This window comes from Calypte anna, chromosome 8 (genome assembly GCF_003957555.1).
Source record: "Calypte anna isolate BGI_N300 chromosome 8, bCalAnn1_v1.p, whole genome shotgun sequence".
NCBI lineage: Eukaryota > Metazoa > Chordata > Aves > Apodiformes > Trochilidae > Calypte > Calypte anna.
The window spans coordinates 19,719,934-19,738,718 of record NC_044254.1 but is presented as its reverse complement, the minus strand read 5'-3'; the positions used below and the strand labels follow the sequence as shown (position 1 = coordinate 19,738,718).

Below are 18,785 nucleotides of genomic sequence, written 5' to 3'. Positions count from 1 at the left end.
GAAAGCACCTGAGAAGAAGACTTACAAGAGTAACCAGCCACAGAGTAACTCTGAGTTGTCACTGCAAAGCAGGACTGGCTAAATCAAGATGGGGAATTGTCACTGGATGAGCGCAGTTGGTGATCACTTCTGGTCACTTTGCCTTCAAAAAGGCAACTTGAACAACATCAGGCCAGAAGAATTACCCTGACAGGGATGGGATGGCTAGTAAGAAAATGGTAGAAAAACTCGTTTAGTCTTCCATGTAATGGCTTAAAGGGAGATGACTGCTGTCTACAAATACATTGGAGAATAAATACAGGGACAAGGACCTCTGTAAGATAAAAGACAGCACTGGCACACATAATGGATATTAACTGATTGTGCATCAGTTTCAGCTGGAGATGAGAATGTGATTTGTAACAATTAGAACAGTGAATTCTGAAACCACCTTCAGATCAGACGAGCGTGAGCCAAAGACCAGCAACTTTTTAAGATGAAGCTTGATAAGTCTGTGAAGATAACACGCAATGAAGTAGTATTGGAGACAGCATGCAGACAGACTTAATGTCTCTGGGGTGCCTTTCTGTCCTATGTCACCACATGGTCCTTATAGCTGTTGTGGTGTCACTGGGAAAAAAAAAAAGCATACGTACTATTTCCTAGTCTGTAGTTGGTTATTTCTTAGAAGTGTGAAATGAGAAGAATCCATCTACATCATCAAACTTGAGGGCTTCCCATTGACACTGAGGTCCTGTGAAGACACCAGTGTACGGCTGACCAGGAGGCTTCACTTTGGCTGCAGATGATGCCCCAAGCTTTGCTCATCCTCTGTGCCCATCACGCTGCTGCTTTGCCTGCTGGGATGGACTGGGGTCACCCTGGGAGAATCTGCTGGAGGACTGGTTTGAAATACATGGCGAGACAGAATTGCACTGCGAGAGCATCTGTTCCACCTCTCGAGAACCAAAGAAAGCTGAGGTCAGCCTGAGAGCGGAGCCAGGACCCACTTTCCGCCATTTCCCTCCAGACCTCACCACCACTCTCAACCCAACCCTCCACACCCCACCAGCCCCTGCCCAAACCCGCAGCCTTCCCCCAGCCATTATGCATCCTTTTCCCTCCTCCTGCTGCCCCTTCACCTCCTCAGACAGCTTCCGCTTTCCCCAAAATCACCCAAACCCGCCCCAGAACGCAACGCCCCGCACCTCCCTCCCCCGTCAAGATGTCAGAACCCTGCGCTGCCCCGGGCCCCCAGGCCAAGCCGGCGTGGGCGTGGCCACGGAACGGGCGGGCCGCATCTCCGGCGTTCCCATTGGTCCAGGGCTGCGAGCTCCTCCCTTAAGGGCGGAGTCACCCTTCAGGACCAATGGGCAGCGGCGAGGGGGGTAGGGCAGCCCTATTTAAAGTCCGGGCGCCGGTGGTGGCGGGCAGAGCGGGGTGCGGCCGGTGGTGAGTGCGTGCGGCAGTGAGGCCGCTGTGTCCACGTGCGCGCGAGGCGGGGGGAGCCCTTCCGGAGCGGTGGGTGCTGGGTCCGGCCCTGCCTGGGGCGGCTGAGCTGGGGGTGCGTGGTGTCTGCCAGGGCTCCTTCTGGGTTATCGGGAGCGGGAGGACGGCTTGGAAAGGAGGTGTCTGAGCTCCGTGGTGCTTGGGGTTTGCTGTTGGTGCGTGCTGGAGGGGCTTTTGGGGCTGTTTGCCAAAGTTTGTTGCATGGCAAGAGAATGCTGAGGCCTTAGCAATGTTTAGCTGCTTTGGGTCCGAACCTTTCCTGGCAGGGGTGCTGGGCCCTGCCCCGGTGAGGCCATGTGCCAGCTTGCCACCTGCTGAACAGGCTGCGGAAGTGGAAGAGGCTGGGGGGGAAGGTTCGTGTGTGTGTCTGTGTCCCGTCACTCGGGATGCTCTGGGGCATGGGAGGACGTGGGTGGTGTCCCCCTCACCCAGGTGGTGGAGGGACGAGTATGGGGACGCCGTGGCCTCATTAGTGGGATGGGTGTTGCGACATGCCCTTGGCAGGTGGTGAGGCTGGGTGCGGCTGCCACCAGGCAAGAAGGTGCTTGTGGGGACTGTCACCCCTCCTGGAGGGGGAACAGCCATAACAGCAGCAGGGATCCTTGTGAGAGGACAGCACTGTGCAACCCTGCCTGTGTCGGGAGGAGGTAGATAAGTGGAGTCCCCAGGTTGGGTTGTTATAGTGGATTTTAAAAGCAGCTGGATCCCGATGGTTTGAGGAACTGCACTGCTTCCCAGAGCCTCCAGCTCATGGCTGGTGCACTTCCCTTCCTAAAGCTGGGGTGCTTCGGGACAGTTGTGTGCCAGGCCCATCCCTTGGTGCTCGGTGCTTAGGATGCTTTTCCAGTCTGCGAGGAGGGAGGGCTGCCTCTCCCCACCGGCTCTGTGCCAAGGGACGAACACCCTGGCCTCCTTCCCGGCAGGTTTTTGCCTGTCGGCCGTGCCGGAGCTCCCTCCTGTTGCTGGCAGAGATGGGCCCGGAGCCAGGGGCTTGTTTCCTCTCCGGGTCAAGATCTGGTGTCTACACAACTTCAGGGAAGGGATCGCCATGGCAGCGTTAGTGCTGCCGGTGGGGCTGGGGGCAGCACTGCGGCTGGTCCGGGCCTGCCCCGTGTCCGCGGGTGGCTGGGAGGTGGTTTAAACCCTCCGACCCCGGCACTGATCTCGGTGGCAGCGCGGACTCTCCCTGTGGCCCGCCGGGGCGTCACTCGGCGGCCCTTCCCCGAAGCCCCGGCCGGGCGGCATCCCCGAGCCCGGCTGTACAGGCCCCGTTGGCGGCTGGGCCGAGCCGCAGCACCGCGCTTCCGGGGCCCGGAGCGGGGGTAGGCCCCGCCGCGCCCCACCCCGAGGCCGGGCCGGGAGCCACCCGCTTTCCCGGCTCCGGGGCCGAGGGGGAGGCGGCGGGACGGGATGAGCTGGGCTTGGCTCCTTGCGGGTCGTGGGGCTGGGGTCTGCTGATGGAGCCGCCTCGCTGGGGGTGGGAGTAAGGCCCGTGCGGGGCGCTGACCCGGGCCCTCTCTGTGCTTGGCTCTCGGGCACCCTCCGTGCTGCTGCGGCCACGGGGCTTGGCCCTGGCTGAGGGCTTGGGGGAGCTGAAGAGCGGACGAGGACCGTGGTCTGCTGGGGATTCATTGCAGCAGGTCGAGAGCAGCCTCCGCTGGCAGCACTTGGCTGCTGGGCAGCCGGAGAGCCTTCTACACAGCTCTCGGCATCAATGTACCATTGAGATGGCTCTTCCCTCCTCCTCCGGGCAGGGTGGCAGTACCAGGCCTCCTCCGCTCCTGCGACACAATGTTAGCTTTGAGTGCCGGCTCGTGTAGGTGCTTGGCCTCCCTCCGGGCCCTCACTCTGGAACGCCGGTGGGAGGAGAAGGTCCCTGTCACCCTCCTGGTGGCAGCAGTAGCCTAGCGACAAGTTGACCTCAGAGTGGTGTGCGGTCATGCATCGGGGGGGTTCTGCACTTGCACGACACTGGACTTTGTAGGTCTCATGTGGGCCTGTTCCTCTCTTGTAGTGAAGAGGCAGTTTGGAAGGGAGCTTCTTTTGACCTCTGCAACAGTCTGCGACAGCACAAATACCCAGGCACTGGGACAGGAGGGGAGGCTTTGCAGGTGGCAGTCTGTGTGCCTCTGCCTGGCTGCTTCTTGCAGAAGTCAAGTTACCCTGTGACTGACTACCTTGGTTCTCAGATCCTAAGGGCAGGAAGAAGCAAGGTGAATATCCTTTCCTTTGCTCAGTGGGCAGGGTATGATAACCCTGGGTACCTTCCCTGCTAGTGCATTCCCTCAGACTACATTTCCTTTTCAGAGGCCAGGATTGCTGTGCAACAGTGCACCCATCCTGCTGTGCTGACCCAAACTGACCACCTCTTTTGCCAGGATGCGGTGAGGGCAGATTTTTGTCTGGATGGAGCTGACCTTTCCACCAGACCTGCTGGGCAGCTTCTTGAAGGTGTTTTAAACAGTTGGCTGAGGCCTTTGGCCTTTACAGACTGCTGTGTCTTATCTCTTTACTAGGAAGCCTCTCTAGCTTGTGGGTGTGAGTTGCTGCTGACAGTTTATTCCTTTGAGAAATAGCATGATGCCAGCTGTTGCAGCATCATCTTGCTGCATCTCATTGTGGTGTTTAAACTGTGCCACCCACACAGCCTGGGCCTCTGTGTTGTATTGTCATCTCATATTTCTTGAAAGTTTCTTACATGGGGGGGCTCATATGGTCCTTTGGGGTAGAAATGTAATGAGAGAAGGCATTGCTAAAACTGAGGCTAATAGAGTAAAAACTCAGTCTGGCCCAGAGATCTTGCACCATGTTTTGGAGGTGAAAATAAGTCAGTTTATTTAAGATGCATAGTGTCTCTGTTTTCTGCTGGTGGAGAAAAGCTTTGTACCCCCAGGAAACTCTGGAGATGGCATTATAAGCAGGTGCATTGCTACATGCTTGCACTGTTGTTGAAGGTTGTGGGTAAATGCTTTCACCTCTTCTGCTGGGATTACAGCATAGGTAATGCTCAGATGGAGATCCTTGCTTTAGGAAGAGGCTTACAGGAGATGTTGGGAGTGGTGCTTGTCATGTCCCAAGAGATCTGTGTTTCTGTACTGTTCTATTGGATTTGTGCTAGCATGTGCCCCACTGGCTGTTGGATAGTGGGGAGTACTTGGGCTGGAAAGTCTGGTTCTTGCCAGTCAAACAGGTGAGGCAGCCTGGGCTCCTGCAGGGAGGAGCTGGTCCCCAGGAGCCAGGGCTCTGCCCTGCAGGAGTTGTGGGGCTGCTGTTGCTCAGAGATGACAGATTAGAGCTGCCACAGCCAGCTCCCACCAGCATGCCTGTCTCTGGATGTGATCTGAGACTTCAGTGGCTTGGGACTGGTGGAGGTGGCAGCTGGCTCTGTTTCTTGATATTGCCCAGTGTTGCATGGGGTAGTTAGTTTCTGTTTAATTCTTCCCTGTGGTATGGATCAGGGTGATAAGCTGTCACTGTGGCAGTACGTTCTCCAGCTTTGCTGCAAGGCGTGCTCTTACCCTGTGGATCAGATCAGCCAGTTTGCTCTTGTGGCTTGCTAATAGATTTGCTCTGTATATGTAGAGTTACATCTCATGCTTCTTCTGCTTAACCCTAAGAGGCCTCATTAAGCCTTAGGCCTAATGGAATTTGGAGTGTTTCTGCTGCCATCTCTCTGGTATTGCCAGTGAATATACTTTTCTTGTCAGAGGGTGGCTGTGTGACTGTGCTGCCTTGGTGCAGGGCTGTCTGAAGCAGATGTCAGGGTAATTTCCAAGTAGTGACCCATTCCCTCTATGAGGGGTGGCTCTGGATTTACACTTCAGTTTCTTGGCTGGTCCAGACAGAGCTGTTGGAGGGATATCAGGAGGCTTCCTTGGTGCATTTTGCTTTGTAGACTTCCAGTGTTTGTCTTGTCCTGGTGTGGCTGTTCAATTACTGTGCAGGCCTGGATGGGACAGAGCACAAGAATCAGTACTTGTGTAATGATTAGACACTGCTGTGGGAACGGAGGTCAAGCCTTTTAGTGAGGTACTTGCATAATGATTAAAACCAGAGATTAATGCTCTGGTACTGCCTGTATCACCTACAGATAGGAGTGCTCTGTGCTCTTCTGCTAGAGGACATTGGAAGACTTGACCTGTATTTAGAAGCAGGTGGCAGGAGCCAACTCTGCTTGAATAACTCCATCCTCCCCTGTCACCTGCCTGGTTCTCTCCTTTTCAAGTGCTCTCCCCTGCACCCTGGGAGGCCACTGGGTGCCATCATTTCAGAGAGGGAGCACAGCCATCTCTGCCTCCTCTTCTTGCCTCATCTGATGCTGCATGAGGGAGTGGATGCAACTCAGTGTTGCTAGCATGGAAAAGAAATACTGTAGTTTCTACTCCTGAAGGTATCTCACCCTGTGTTCTCCCCCTTCACTGCTTTACTTCTTTGATTCCTGTGATATCAGGCATTCTGCTTAATATTTCCTTTTCTCCAACTGCTGTCATCTGTACCAATACCACTGCCCCAAATATGCAGCCACCAGTGTTGAATATGTTAAGGAGTTAACCTACTCTAACAGTTGCCTGATCAGCCTGGGGAGGTGCTGGGCCTAAGAAAGTTATGTATATAAATCTTTTATTGCAATGTGTGGTCTTGTGAGACCTTGAAGTCTGGTAAAACCACCTTGGAGTTTTGTGCAAGATTGCCAGTACCCTATTGCAAGGGACTTGCTCCTTCCTCTGGATGAAAGCTGGCAGGGTGCCACACTAACTGCCCATGCTCTGCAGAGTTTGGCTGCTAATCTGGGAGTTTTCTCTTGCACTCCCTGCTTCCAGCAAGCATGGGAAGAGGAGAACTTAATCTATGTTTATAGGATGCTATCCAAAGGCCTCAGGGTTTCACAGCCACTTTGAGAGATAATGGTAGGGTATTGACACACACTGAAGATGGGGAAACTCCTTCAGGTCACTTCCTAGCACTTGGTGCCAGGAACAGCACCCAAGCAGTGCAGCTCCCACACCAGCTAAAACATCAGCTCTTGCAAGAGCTGCTACATATTAAGGATTTGGGAGCTTGCTTCTCTTTTCTGTTCTCTGAACAGAATCCTCCTATACTGACTCCAGAGTATACTGGTACAGAGCATATGGTAGCAAGGCTGTTAGTCATGTCTGTTGACCCTCAGCATGAAGTAGTTGAACCACAGGAGGGGACAAATAGATGTGATTCAAGTAGGAGAACTTACCTGGTGTTGTTAACATGAAGTTTCCTTGTAGAGTTTGTAGTTATTGCAAGCTCAGAGTTCTGGGACTGCCTCAGACTCTGGTCAGAGTCTGTCCCTAGTCCTTAGAACCCAGATGCCAGGCCAGGAGGGCTCTTCTTTCCTATTACCTACCAGTATTGCTTTCCACACTTGAAATGGCAGCCTGTACTCTACTGCCAGGCTGGTCTTGTGTGCCCTGTGAGCTGGTGTACAGAGATCTCTAGACTTTTTATTTTCCCACTTGCAGGGGAAAAATACATGACTTTAGTAGCATGTAGACAACAGTGCCTTAACTGGGTCTTCAGTGAGATGACAAACTAACCAGTAATAATGCAGCTGTTCCTAAATACAGCTCTCCTGTTGAGTGCTCTCTGCTGCATGTGCTTGAGCTGCTGCCCCAAGATGCTGTGTGAAGTGAGTGTGTGCTGGCTGGTTACAGGTCCCTTTCCCTTTTGTCTGGGCACAGAGCAGCATCAGGAGATCCAAATACAATTTTTTATGCTTTATGGTAAACTTCAGTCTTAGTGATCTCACTGCAGAGCTCATAAAGAACAGTGCTGTGGCTCCTCAGGGCTGGCTGGGCTGTCTTGCTCTGCCTGCCTTGCTGCTTGTGGGTTGTGTGTGTTTTGTGCTCCTTGTCTTGCTGTATTCACTTGTGCATAAGCTCAGGAAAAATTCTCCTGGAGCTGTGACTGATAGCCCTCAGTGATGGTTTGAGGTGCCAGCTTCAGTGTTTGCTATGTGCCTCCCTGTCTGTGCCTGATCAGGGGCCAAGAGCCCCTGGGTTCGTCAGTCTGTTCTTCCACAGTGACAGCTGCTGCTGGGAGATGCTTCTGAACCACAGGCCTCCATAATTCCCTGGATGCATGGAACTGTAAGGAGGTCTTGCTGGATCCCACAATGGCTTTGTGGAGCTCCAGGAAGCTGGGCAACTGCTGTAGTGAGGAGCTAGGAGAGGAAGATGCTTCTTCCCAGGAGGCTGTGGAGCTCCAAGATGCTTCAGGTAGCAAGTGTCACTGCCAGCTTGCAGGTCAGGGATTAAGGTTGGCTTGGTCTCTGGCCAGTTGGTTATCTCCTGACCTCTGAGGGGTTGTACTCCCTAGGGAGCCCCACAGGGGCCAGGCCTGCTTTAGCCAGTTCAGCAAGGGCCATGTGCCAGCTCTCCCTGGGGTGATGGCTCTGTGGTCACCTACCAGACTGTTTTGGTGATGTCTGTAATTAAACTACTGGGGAGATTAGGGTGGCTTGCTTTCTCACTAGTTACAGGCCTGATACCTGACTCAGATGCTGAAGGGGTGGGAGTGCTGGATGGCTGGCACAGAGTCTGTTAGTTGTCAATGGCTGCTGTGGGGGGACAGATGTGCCCTGTGTGGCTTATCACAAAACAGGGTTGAGCTCTTAGGTGTCAGTGTCACAGTTCAGTGCTGTGGTCTGACTGCTTTTGGGCTGCTGGGGCTGGCCTTGCTGCTCTTGCTGAAGTTGCACTACTTGGCTGTATAGCTTGTTGGAAATATGCAATCTACACAGTATCTAATCCTTGATGTTGGTTACTAGGGCGGAATGTGGCCTGATACTTTGCTTACAAAGAGTGGGAACTTTCTTGCTGAGATGAAGTGACACCCTCTTGGTGAGTGGTGGGAAGGAGATGTGTTGCAAGGTCTCTAGATGTTGTGCAGGGTGTGTTTGGGCCTCAAGGGTTCCTGGTGCTTGGGGATGCTTAGACCTGTTTGACATATCTTAAACTGTTCAAGACTCAGCTTTAGGTTCCCCATCACCTCCCAGTTCCTTGCTCAAGAGGATAAGGATCTAGGAGGACTCAGTGTGAAGAGCAGAGAGGTTCCAACTGCAGAGCTGTGAATGTCTGCAGTGTATGGTGTAGAGTATAGCATGGAAGGCAGTAAGAGCAGATGCCTGACTGGGTGGTCAACCTCTCTAAGAGCAAGGGGACATCAAGTCCTGGTGTGTACTGAGGAAATGACAGGAGTGAATTCAGGTTCCTTGAGAATTACTGCTCTATGTTGGAAAACCTCTGCCTGCAGCAGCAGGGCTGTCAGGAAGTCATCACATCTTAAACAGGCCACTGCACTTTGCATCCTCCTGCTTAGTTAAGGCCATGGTTGGGCCTGCTCTACCCCCCCCCCCTTGGCAGCTAAATTGCCAACAGCCCAAGTCCAGTGGCTGTGCCTTGGGAGATGGAGGAGAGTGAAAGATCTGCATCAGCTCACTGAGCAAGGCACATTCAGCTTCTGGCTAATGCAGGACCATGAGCATGCCAGTGTGGGTACCAGGTCTTGCAAAGATGTCAGAAGTTCTCTGAAGATGTGGTTGCTCTGTAAGCTGAATGCAGTAGGATGTTGTTCTCTTGAGGGAAGCTGTGGAAAATTCATAGGTTCTTTTCATAAGGGCAGGTAGCATAATCTTGCTAGTTCTCCCCCTTTGGTAGAAGTCCTGGTGCTTACCCAGATCCCATCTTCTGGATAAGTCAAATGCCTCCCCTGTCACTGTGGTACATAAGGCTGCAGGAGTGCTGTGTCCTTCACCAGACACAGCAGCAAGAGGGACCTGTTGGGTGTTCATGCTGGTGGGCACGGTGCTAGTGCTGGGTTGAAGCTGATCCAGTGCTGATGTTGTCAGTGTTCAGGACCATTACCAGGGTGGCCCATGTCTGCTATGTGCAGCCTTCAGTGGGTCTCTCAGGACAAAGCTACAGTGTGAGTCTTACCCAGGTCCCCAGTGTCCTAGGGCCCTGAATTTTGAGATCCTAGTTGATCAGTGGTGCTGGAGCCTTGCCGGAATCGGGGTCAGCAAGGTATCTGAGCTCAAATGTTTCCCTGCAGTGTGAGATGAAGCCCTAAGCTTGTGGGTGACTGATAATACCTTATCATTGTTGCCTGCCCAAAATAGGCAAGTGTTCTGCAGGAAGTTTGTCTCTGCTCTGGACCTGTAGTAAGGCTGACTCATTCACATTGATAAAGCTAAACACAGAGCTGGAGCAGTCAGGTACCTGTGCTGGGAACTCACTCACTCTTGAGGGCTCCTCAGTCTATCAAAGGTGTAGCTGGATGTAGTGTAGTGGTTGAAAGCTGAAACGAGACAGACAAGTTTGAAGCTTGCTCTTAGCTATTAAAGCAACATAAAGCTCAGCAGCTTTCAGGACTTGGGAATGCTTACTCTTTCCCACAGCTGGAGCCTGGAGTGGCTTTCAAGGATGTATGGTTCCTGCTATGCTTTTCTGGCCTCTGCTGCATGTGGAGAGTGGAAAAGCTTAGGACCTTAAATATTTACTTGTATAATGGGGATACTAAAAGTGAGCATTAGTTGCTATTAAACCTTGAGCTGGGCAGGTGAGTATCTGTTCTGCTGCTGGTGCCCCTGGAGTGTGGAGATCAGTCCTGAGTAGGTTTTGCCCTGTTGCTGCAGCTGCCTCCAAGGGGTGTAAGGAACCACCTTCTGTGCTTTCTGAAGCACATCAAAACTTCTTGGGTTCTGTCCTTAGGGTGTGTGGGTGTGCAGGCTGCTCCAGAGCCTTGCTTGGAGGAATGGGTACTCTGGTGGGTGTGGGTGAAAGGAGAGACCTGTTACCACTTCTGTTGCAGAGAGGTTGGGTGGCTCTCCCCAAATTGAAGAAGCACACAGGGTATGACTGGGCAGATGCAGGGCCAAGACTGTGGCTGCACTGAAGTGTTTTGCAGAGCTTGGTGTGCTGGAATGGTGAGTGCCAGGCCTCTGGAGACTGCTTGCCCATGAAGCCTGTTGTGTAGGTGCTTGATAGCACTGCACAGGTGATGTCTGCTGCTGTCCTGCCTGGGTCCCAGCTAGAGCAAACAGTGCTTTGCTGAGTTCTTCCTCTTGCAGTGAAGCTGAAGCAGCAATGCGCTCGCTGGTGAGAACTTCTGGTGCCAGTGGGTGCTGGATGCTCCCAGCTGGGACCTTACTGGAAGGAAGGTTACTTTGGCTTCAGCCTCCTGGCTATTGATCTGGGAGAGGCTGCATGTTTCCTGGTGTCAGCAGCAAGAAACCTCCTGGGGAAACTGGGCTGGGGACCCAGGCCTGTGTGTGGGCAGTGATTCCTGTGCACCTTCCTGGAGGAAGCAGTAGGTGGAGCATGTTTAGTAGCAGCCATTAGGAATGCCTCCCTTGCAGGTGGGTGAGTCAGGTGAGGCTGGGCCTGTGCTCTGCCTCCTTCCCTGGTGTCCTGTAAGTTGGGGAGAGGAAGCTGGGTGAAGGTGTTTCAACCTTGCCGGCAACCATAAGAATCTGGGCCCTTCCTGTTCTTCTGGAGAGCATCTGGATTGCTGGCTGGTGAGTGCTCTTAGAGTGGATAGCACCAGTCCTTCCTGCAACTCTGTATCAATTCTCCTGTGGGTTTTTCCCCTCGCTGGTGATACTGTCCCCTGTTTAGAAGGACAGTGGAACTATTTTCAAGTGGGATGTGCCTGGACTCCACAGGACTGGGTTATGGAGTGATAGCTTTTGTGAGGGGGGATGTTTGTGTGCAAGGATGTGAAATCAGGAACTAGGAGGTCAAAGTGGTGTTTGTTTCTTAACTGGTGGCTTTCCTTCCTCATGCAGTGTGTCTACCAGTGGTGCTGAGTTTCTTCTCTGAGGGGAATTGGTGGACCTGAACCCAAAGCATGATCATAAAGGCACAACTCTGTGGAGAGTGTGGGCCAGCTCCCTTGGAGATGCTGCACTAGGGCCAGGCAGACCAGTGTGCTGTGTGGGTATGAGTAGCAAAGGTGTCAGGCAATACCATGATTGTGGGTGATAATGTTGGTGTCTGTATAGCAGGAGCAAGACTAAGGATCTAGAGGTACAGTGCTGTGGTTGGAAACTTTCTGATCTGCCTTGAAATGTTAGGGTCCTGCCTTGGAAGGACTGCTGGTGGTGGATGATGGGCTTCCCAGCAGAGCTGGTGAGAGGGCTGGACTCAGTGAGGAGTAGGGAGTGTGTGGAATTGTGGATACTGGTGTGTGATCAGCTGAGAGCAATGCTGGCCAGATACACATGACTGTACTTTTGAAGCTGTGCTTGAAATTTGCTGACCTGTGAGGCTATGTTCTGTTGACTACTTTCTGGGAAAATAGCTGCTTCATCTGCCTTTCCTCTCCACAGAGATACTGCCACCACCATGGAGGGGATTGTGACCATGTATCAGGACTTCATGAAGAAAGCAGGTGAGTGTTTTGCTCTGCCCAGGTGCAGGGCAGGTGGCACTACATTCCTCACTGTCACAGGAGGCTGGTCTGTCATCCCTGAAGGAGTCTAAGTCTAGCTGCATTCTGCCTCTGCCCTGACATAAATGCAGCTCTAGGTTTCTAGTGCTGCCTGTTAGGAGGCTGCCTGATCTCAGTGCCTGTGCAAGTCCTCTTGGGGCACCTGTGCCCTCCTGGGCAGAGGGTCTTCAAGCTGCCCTGCAATGTGGCTTCAGGCTGTACCTTGCTGCATTGGGCTGGCCCTAGCAGCATCTGCTCCCAACTTGCAGTGCTGTCCTAGGAGAACAGGATTGCCATGTCCTTGCCTCCACTCTGGCAAGAGTGTTGCTGGCAGCAGACAAGGGGGGAATGCTAACTGCTCTGCACCATGGCTCTCCACAGACCCCCGCATTGCTGATTATCCACTGATGCAGTCCCCGTTCCTTGTGATGGGCATCCTTCTGGCATATGTCTACTTTGTACTATCCTTGGGTCCTCGGCTAATGGCCAACAGGAAGCCTTTAAACCTGAAGAAGTTCATGGTGCTATACAACTTCTTTTTGGTGGGACTCTCACTTTACATAGTCTATGAGGTGAGTTGGCAGTAGGTTTTGTGTGGTGTATATAAAGCAGCAGCCCATGCATGCTCTGTGGGTGATGGAAAGCCCTTTTGCATGCTGTTCCCTGCCCTTCTGTGCAGGATTTGGGAGGTACAGTGGGTGATTTGTTGGGCCTCACCCTGATGATGCTCTTGTTGCAGTTCCTGATGGCAGGATGGCTTACTGGGTACACCTGGCGATGTGACCCTGTGGACTTCTCACAGGACCCCAAAGCCCTCCGGGTAGGTTCTTGCCTCTTCCAGTGTGTGGGAATGGCCTTTAGTGCTTGCTTTTGGACAGCAAGATCCCACCTACCTGCCTCTCTTGAGGCAAAGGACTTAGTCCTTGGCTCTGGGTTTCACCAGAAAGTTCCTGGGTGGAGACTGGGTATGTTTGGGCTCAAGTGGGTCTCTAATGTTAACCTGTTCTGTTCCAGATGGTCAGTGTTGCTTGGCTCTTTGTCTTCTCCAAGTTCATTGAACTGACAGACACGGTGAGTGAGTTACTGAGTTGGCCTTGTCACTCACTCACTGCTTGATGGGCTGGGAGTTGGGGCCCAGTGTGCTTGGGGTAGGTGCTTTCTTCAGCTTTTCCAGTCTGACCTGGCAGTATTTCTGTCTGCCATTGCATTGCTGAGATCAGACACTATAAATTAGTGGCCCAGCCTGCTCCAGCTGCACCCAGGGATGCAGGTCCTTGATGCTGTTGGGCTTTCATTGCAGGTGATCTTTGTCCTGAGGAAGAAGAATGAACAGGTCACATTCCTGCATCTCTTCCATCACTCTGTTCTGCCTTGGAGCTGGTGGTGGGGAGCAAAGTTTGGTCCAGGTAAGATGGAAACTATCTTGGTCTACTGCTTGGGGAAAGGGTAGGGTTAACTCCAGGATGCCAAGAAGGATTTTTTGGCCCAGCTGGGCTCCTAGTTGTTCCTTGTAGTGCTAGCTGCTGTGAAGGATTGACTTATGCTAATGGAAATTTTTCTTAACAGGGGGAATGGGCTCATTCCATGCCATGATCAATTCCATGGTGCATGTTGTCATGTACTTCTACTATGGGCTCTCAGCAGCAGGACCTGCCTTTCAGAAGTACCTGTGGTGGAAGAAGCACATAACAGCCATCCAGCTGGTGAGTCTGCTGTGGAGCAGAGCATATGGCCTCAGCCTCTGATGTGAGTGGCAGGCCAGCCCTTGTACCTAGGGATGGTGTAGCCAACAGCTGTAGTTGTCTCTTCTGCAGCTTCTGGGTTTCAGGGAGCTGTAGGCTTCTATCAGCACCCTTCCAGCCTTATTAAATTGTAGGTGCTGCTCAGCCTGCTGTCTCTGGGCTGCAACCATGCTGGGAGGGTGAGAGGCACATGCTGCCTTCAGACCTGTGCTTGTCCATTCCAGCTGCTCCTGACTCTGCCTTCCCCATAGGGATCTCTACTTCAGAGTGGGAAGGGAGCCTATTGGCTTCATTTGGAGAGAAGGTCTCTAGTGGGATCCCCGACCCTTCTCCCATGAGTAACTTGTCCCTGCTTTGCCTTGCTCCCAGGCGCAGTTCGTGATTGTCTCTGTCCACATCTCCCAGTATTACTTCATGCCCAGCTGTCAGTACCAGTTCCCCATCTTCATCCACCTCATCTGGATTTATGGGACCATCTTCTTCATCCTCTTCTCCAACTTTTGGTACCAGTCCTACACCAAGGGCAAACGGTTGCCCAGGGTGGCTCAGCAAGCAGCCCAGCACAATGGTAGCAGCATCCATGAGAATGGCACGGTCACCAACGGCAAGATCAAAGCCAACTAGAGGGCAAGGCCCTCCCAGAGCCAATGAGAGCCCCGGGGCAGAGGCAGCTGGGACCTGTTCCCCTGCTCCTGGGTGCCACTAGCCAAGTCAAGTGCCTACAGACTGTTGTACCCCTGTGCCCAGCCCTCCTGTCCTCTGTCTGCATGCCCAGCCCCTCTGCTCTGAGCAGCCATGGGCAACTTCTCCTGCTCCTGGGAGGGCTCATGCTCAGTGTTGCTGAGCAGAGAGGCAGCTGCCTGCATCACAGCTGTGGGGCTGCAGTCCCATTCCAGTGTTTCCAAAGGATCTTCCCCCAAGTGCCTACATCTGGCCCTTCTGCCTGGGGGCCATTTCCTTCTGAGTAGGACCAAAAGAAGAGACCGATCCCTGCCCTGGTGCCCTCTCCTCTTCCCTGTTTCATCAGAGCCTGTGTGGATGAGCAGACTTGTCCCTGGTTGCTTGCTGCCAGCCCAAGTGCTCCTGCTCTACCATGCCTTGTGCCACCTTGTTCCATGCCACAGTGCTGCATGTCCCTTCTGATGGCTGTGTGTCCAGATGGGGGGGACCCTGCCCTGGTGTATCTGCTCAGGTGGGGCGGTGGAAAATGCAGGGGCAGTGGTATGGGACTCGAGGGCCCAGCCTGCCCAGTACAGTAACACATGCCCTGTGCCTAGTACACAGCAGGGGTTGTGACAGCCTGAAATTCCTCCCCCCACAACAAGCCCAGGCTGCCTTGCCTTCCAGTGCCTGGGCTGGGTGCTTAGCGTGTGCTTTAGCCACACTTACCTGATCCTGTATGGCAGCTGGTGGCCTGCCCCACAGTGGGGGAGGCCAAGCATAGCCTTGCCTTGGACCACTTCCACTCCTGCAAACTCGACTTGAGCAATAATTGCCCCTAGAATTTGCTCCTGGGCTCTCCTGCTTGGGACCAAGCCCTGCTCTGGCCCAGCATGAGCACAGCAGAGGATGGCTGTAGTGTGCCCTGTTGTGGTGTAATAGTGAGCACCTCTGTGGATCCAACTGAGCCTGATTGAAGGTGTACTCTGCCCTATAGCAGGGCCGTGCGGTAGCTCTACTGGGCCTGGTGCCCATCACCTGCTCTGGCTGTAACCAAAATGATGCTGGTGGCCTTGAGGATGAGGTGAAGAAGCCAGACCCTGTCAGATTGGGCTGCTCTTCTATCACAAATAAACAAACAGAAGGAGAAATGACTCTGCCCTCTTGTTTTTGCTGGCTTGCTGTGCTTAGAAGCTGTTCCAGGTGCATGGTCCTGCCCAGTGTGACTGGAGTCAGGGCTGGGAGAAGCAGCTGGAGCAGCAGGTTTGTGTCTTAGAGGGAGAGGGTGATAGCAGTGTGCTGATGAAGCAGATGGCAGATTGTTTCAACGCTATAGTAGAGCTGTACTGAGGGCAGGAAATGTGTCAAGGCTCCTGTTGTGAAAGTGGCTCCACCCTGCAAAAGAATGGCTGGGGTGGAGTGCGGGTGTGGACTGGGAACTGGGCCAGCTGCCCCTGAGAAGCTGCTGCTTTTCAGAAATCCTGGGGAGCAGATGTGCAGCAGAGCAGTGAATAGAGACCCTGGAAGCCCAGGTAATGGGGAAACAGCAGTCTGTTGCTTTCTGCATTTACTGAAGCCAAAACTGCTGCCATCTGTGACTGTTCATGCAGTGTCGGTCTGGGCAGAGCACAGATGAGGGTGGTCAGAGGGAGGGCTGTGTTGTGGTTGCTTTTCTCTTGCTACAGCAGTGTGTGTTCCTGGCTGGGCTCTGCCCTCCTGACCACCTGAGACACTCTGCCTTCCCTTCAGTGCTGCTGAGTTCCAGTTCTGCCTTCACCACCTCTGCCCAGGGCCCTCCTGAGCAGGGGCAAGCCTAGATGCTGACTCAAGCCTGGGAAGAGGGGTGGGTATCTGGCTGGGCTGCCTGCAGCTGGGAGGGGTGCATTAGATCAGCAGGCCTCTGGGAGCTGAGTTTCACTGTAGGTTGATTGGGGTGTGGGAGAACATCAGTGGGTGTCTATCCAAAGCCTCAGAGTGAGGCTTGCTATGAGGAGAAGCTCTGCTCACCCTGTCTGAGCTACAGTGCACCTCAGGGCCATACTCTGAAATGTAGGAAAACCTCTACAAGTGACCTGAACTGGTGTGACCAATGGGCCTAACTGCACATGGGCATTACCCTGGTTTTATGGGGCTCAGTGCCCTTGTACCTACGAAACCTTTAAATGGGGTCTGGCTGTAGTGTTCTCCTAGCTGGTGCTGCTTCTCTGTGGGTAAGGACTGGCAGGAGAGCTTCAGCAGTCCCTGCTGAAATGGTGTGTAACACCAGTACTTGGAAGTCACCACTTCAGGTGACAATCCTGTCTAGCCTCCTCCCCTCCAGCTGACTTACATAAAGACAGGACTGTCTTTGTTAGTATTTTGGAAAAAAACAATACTTTAAACTAGTTATGCTTGGTATTTTAAAGTGGGCTGTTCCCTTTGTGTGCTCTGTTCTCTCTTCCTCCAATTGTTCCTGTTGTAATCTTCATGTGGGTTTGTGATTTATACCCTGTCCGGGTCAGTCTAGGCTGCTGCTCCAAACTGAATTCACACCTTATATGGCAGTGTTTCCTGGGTCTGCTGGGTCAGCTCCCAGCTCCTTCCTCTGTTCCTCCTCTCTCCAAGGCAGTAGGACCAGTATGGGGCCAAAGGGAGACACTATACTATCATCACCTTCCAGTAATGCTCAGAGAGCTTTCAAGGGGTGTATAATGCACAGCTTCTTGGGGTGGATATGTGCTAAGGAGAGAGGCAAGACAGGCTCTGTCTGGGAAAGATAAACTGTTATTACAGGGGAGTGAACAAACTACACCAGCTCTCAGGCATGTAAAGTCTTCCTTCCAGGGAAGCCTTAATCTGCTCTGGAGCCACAGAGCGTGTCTGTGCTAACTCCCAGCATTAAGCTGCAGGGGTGTGGGATGGGGCTGCTACACCAGCACCACAGCTCTGGGGAAGAGTCAAACTTTGCATGTGGGTTCCTGCTCCCTTCCTCATTAAATTCAGCTGCTGTCCTAGAATTTGCGTCTGAAGAGGAAGTAGAGTGCTCTCTTCTTCCCCTGGAGCCCCCTTGCCCTTCCATAGGTGGCCAAATGGGGATGCACCTCCTGGGCCAGTGCTGGGCTCAGCTGCTGCATACTGGTTTTGGGGTTGTGCCCCACTGCACCCAGCAATAGGTGTGGGACTGCTCTAGGGGGTATGAGGTGCATTCAGGCTGGCCTTGGCACAGTGCAAGCTGCTGCCAACAGTGCCCCCTTGAAGGATCCAGCTGGTTTAAGGCTCAGGAGGCAGAGCAGCAGCCTGGCACCAGGTACAACATGGCACTGTGCTAAGAGGAAGGTGAAAATAGTTACTAATAATCCACCCTCAACTAATCAGGCTGAGGGGAGGAACAGGCTTTGGTGAGAGGCTTTGCACAGGCTAAGGTGCCAATAGTCAGCTGTGCAGTGTCCCTGGCAGCCCCTGGCTGTGCTGGTGCAGCCCCATAACCTCAGACACTGCAGCATGCATAGAGGCATGGTGGCTGTGGCCTTGTTGGTTCTGGTGAAGGCCCTGAAACTTGTGCCAGCACAACTGAGCCTGAAAAAAATGCATTTTTCAAGTGATGGGAAGTCATGCTCTATCAAATGTCAGCTGAGCCCTGCTGCCCGCTTCTCTGCATGCAGCCTCAGCTTGGCACCAGGGCTTCCCCTCAGCAGGAGGGAAGGACAGATAGGGGGCAATGGAATCTATGACTAAGAGCTGTACATGGTGTCGATGGTGCTTTGGGTGCTTCATGCAATGTCTAAGCTGGCTGTAGCAACATAAATAGCTTTAGATTTTGCATCAGGTTTCATGCCATTGCCAGCTCCTTTCTGGCCTTTGGGGGTGATTACAGCTGTTCCTGCATGTTTCCAGCCCCTGCCCCCCTTTTATTTTTCTCAGTAGCATTTGGTTTCTAAATTCAGTGCTAAGCTCTCTGCAGAAATAACTATTCTACCCTAGTACCACAAAGAGCAGGCAGTGTTGGCTGCAGCAGAGTCTGGGTGTAGCAGAACAAGGCCAACTGCTGTGTGCAGCTAACACTACAGCTCAGACTGCCAACACCAAGTCACCAGCCTGCTCTGACACAGGTGATCACTGCTGGTAGTTGCCTGCAGAGGCACAGTAAGGCTCATCTTGCCCAAAGAGGCTGGACATAGGAGAATCTGGGGACACAGATGCACTGAGCCTTGCTCCCTCCCCCCACAGCTGTCACCAAAGCAGCAGCAGCTGGACAGGGCACCCTCCAGTGCCAGGCTGAGTTTACAGCTAGCTGGCTCACTGCTCTGGGGAGGCTGAGGCAAGGCAGGGATATGTCCACCTATCCCCAGGGCTGGGCCAGAGGGGGAGTTTTGGCCCACTGATCAGGAATGGAGGGCTAGGAAGGCACCCAGGCTCTCACTCTTATAAAGGAAACCAAGAACACAAGGTTATGGT

The 18,785-nt window shown here is 53.2% G+C and overlaps 1 protein-coding gene across 3 annotated transcripts; it reads left to right on the top strand.

Moving 5' to 3' along the window:
- The first annotated feature begins 1,411 nt into the window (after positions 1–1,411).
- Positions 1,412–15,505, top strand: ELOVL1 (ELOVL fatty acid elongase 1). Of its 3 annotated transcripts, none has more exons than XM_030455007.1 (8): positions 1,412–1,431; positions 11,849–11,910; positions 12,331–12,521; positions 12,689–12,769; positions 12,964–13,020; positions 13,250–13,355; positions 13,516–13,652; positions 14,061–15,505. In XM_030455007.1, exons 2-8 carry the CDS (start codon positions 11,865–11,867, stop codon positions 14,313–14,315), a joined length of 873 nt encoding a protein of 290 aa, XP_030310867.1. In that variant the 5' UTR covers positions 1,412–1,431; positions 11,849–11,864; the 3' UTR covers positions 14,316–15,505. The 3 variants fall into 3 exon arrangements, with proteins under 3 accessions (XP_030310867.1, XP_030310865.1, XP_030310866.1); XM_030455005.1 differs by having other exon boundaries at positions 1,412–1,500; XM_030455006.1 differs by having other exon boundaries at positions 1,412–1,543.
- The last annotated feature ends 3,280 nt before the right edge of the window (positions 15,506–18,785 follow it).

Excerpts from the sequence above, each read along its gene's own strand:
- ELOVL1 (XM_030455007.1), top strand. The coding sequence starts at position 11,865 with ATGGAGGGGATTGTGACCATGTATCAGGACTTCATGAAGAAAGCAG. Across the intron at positions 11,911-12,330 it reads GGACTTCATGAAGAAAGCAG|ACCCCCGCATTGCTGATTAT; the intron begins GTGAGTGTTTTG and ends GGCTCTCCACAG. Across the intron at positions 13,653-14,060 it reads ACATAACAGCCATCCAGCTG|GCGCAGTTCGTGATTGTCTC; the intron begins GTGAGTCTGCTG and ends CCTTGCTCCCAG.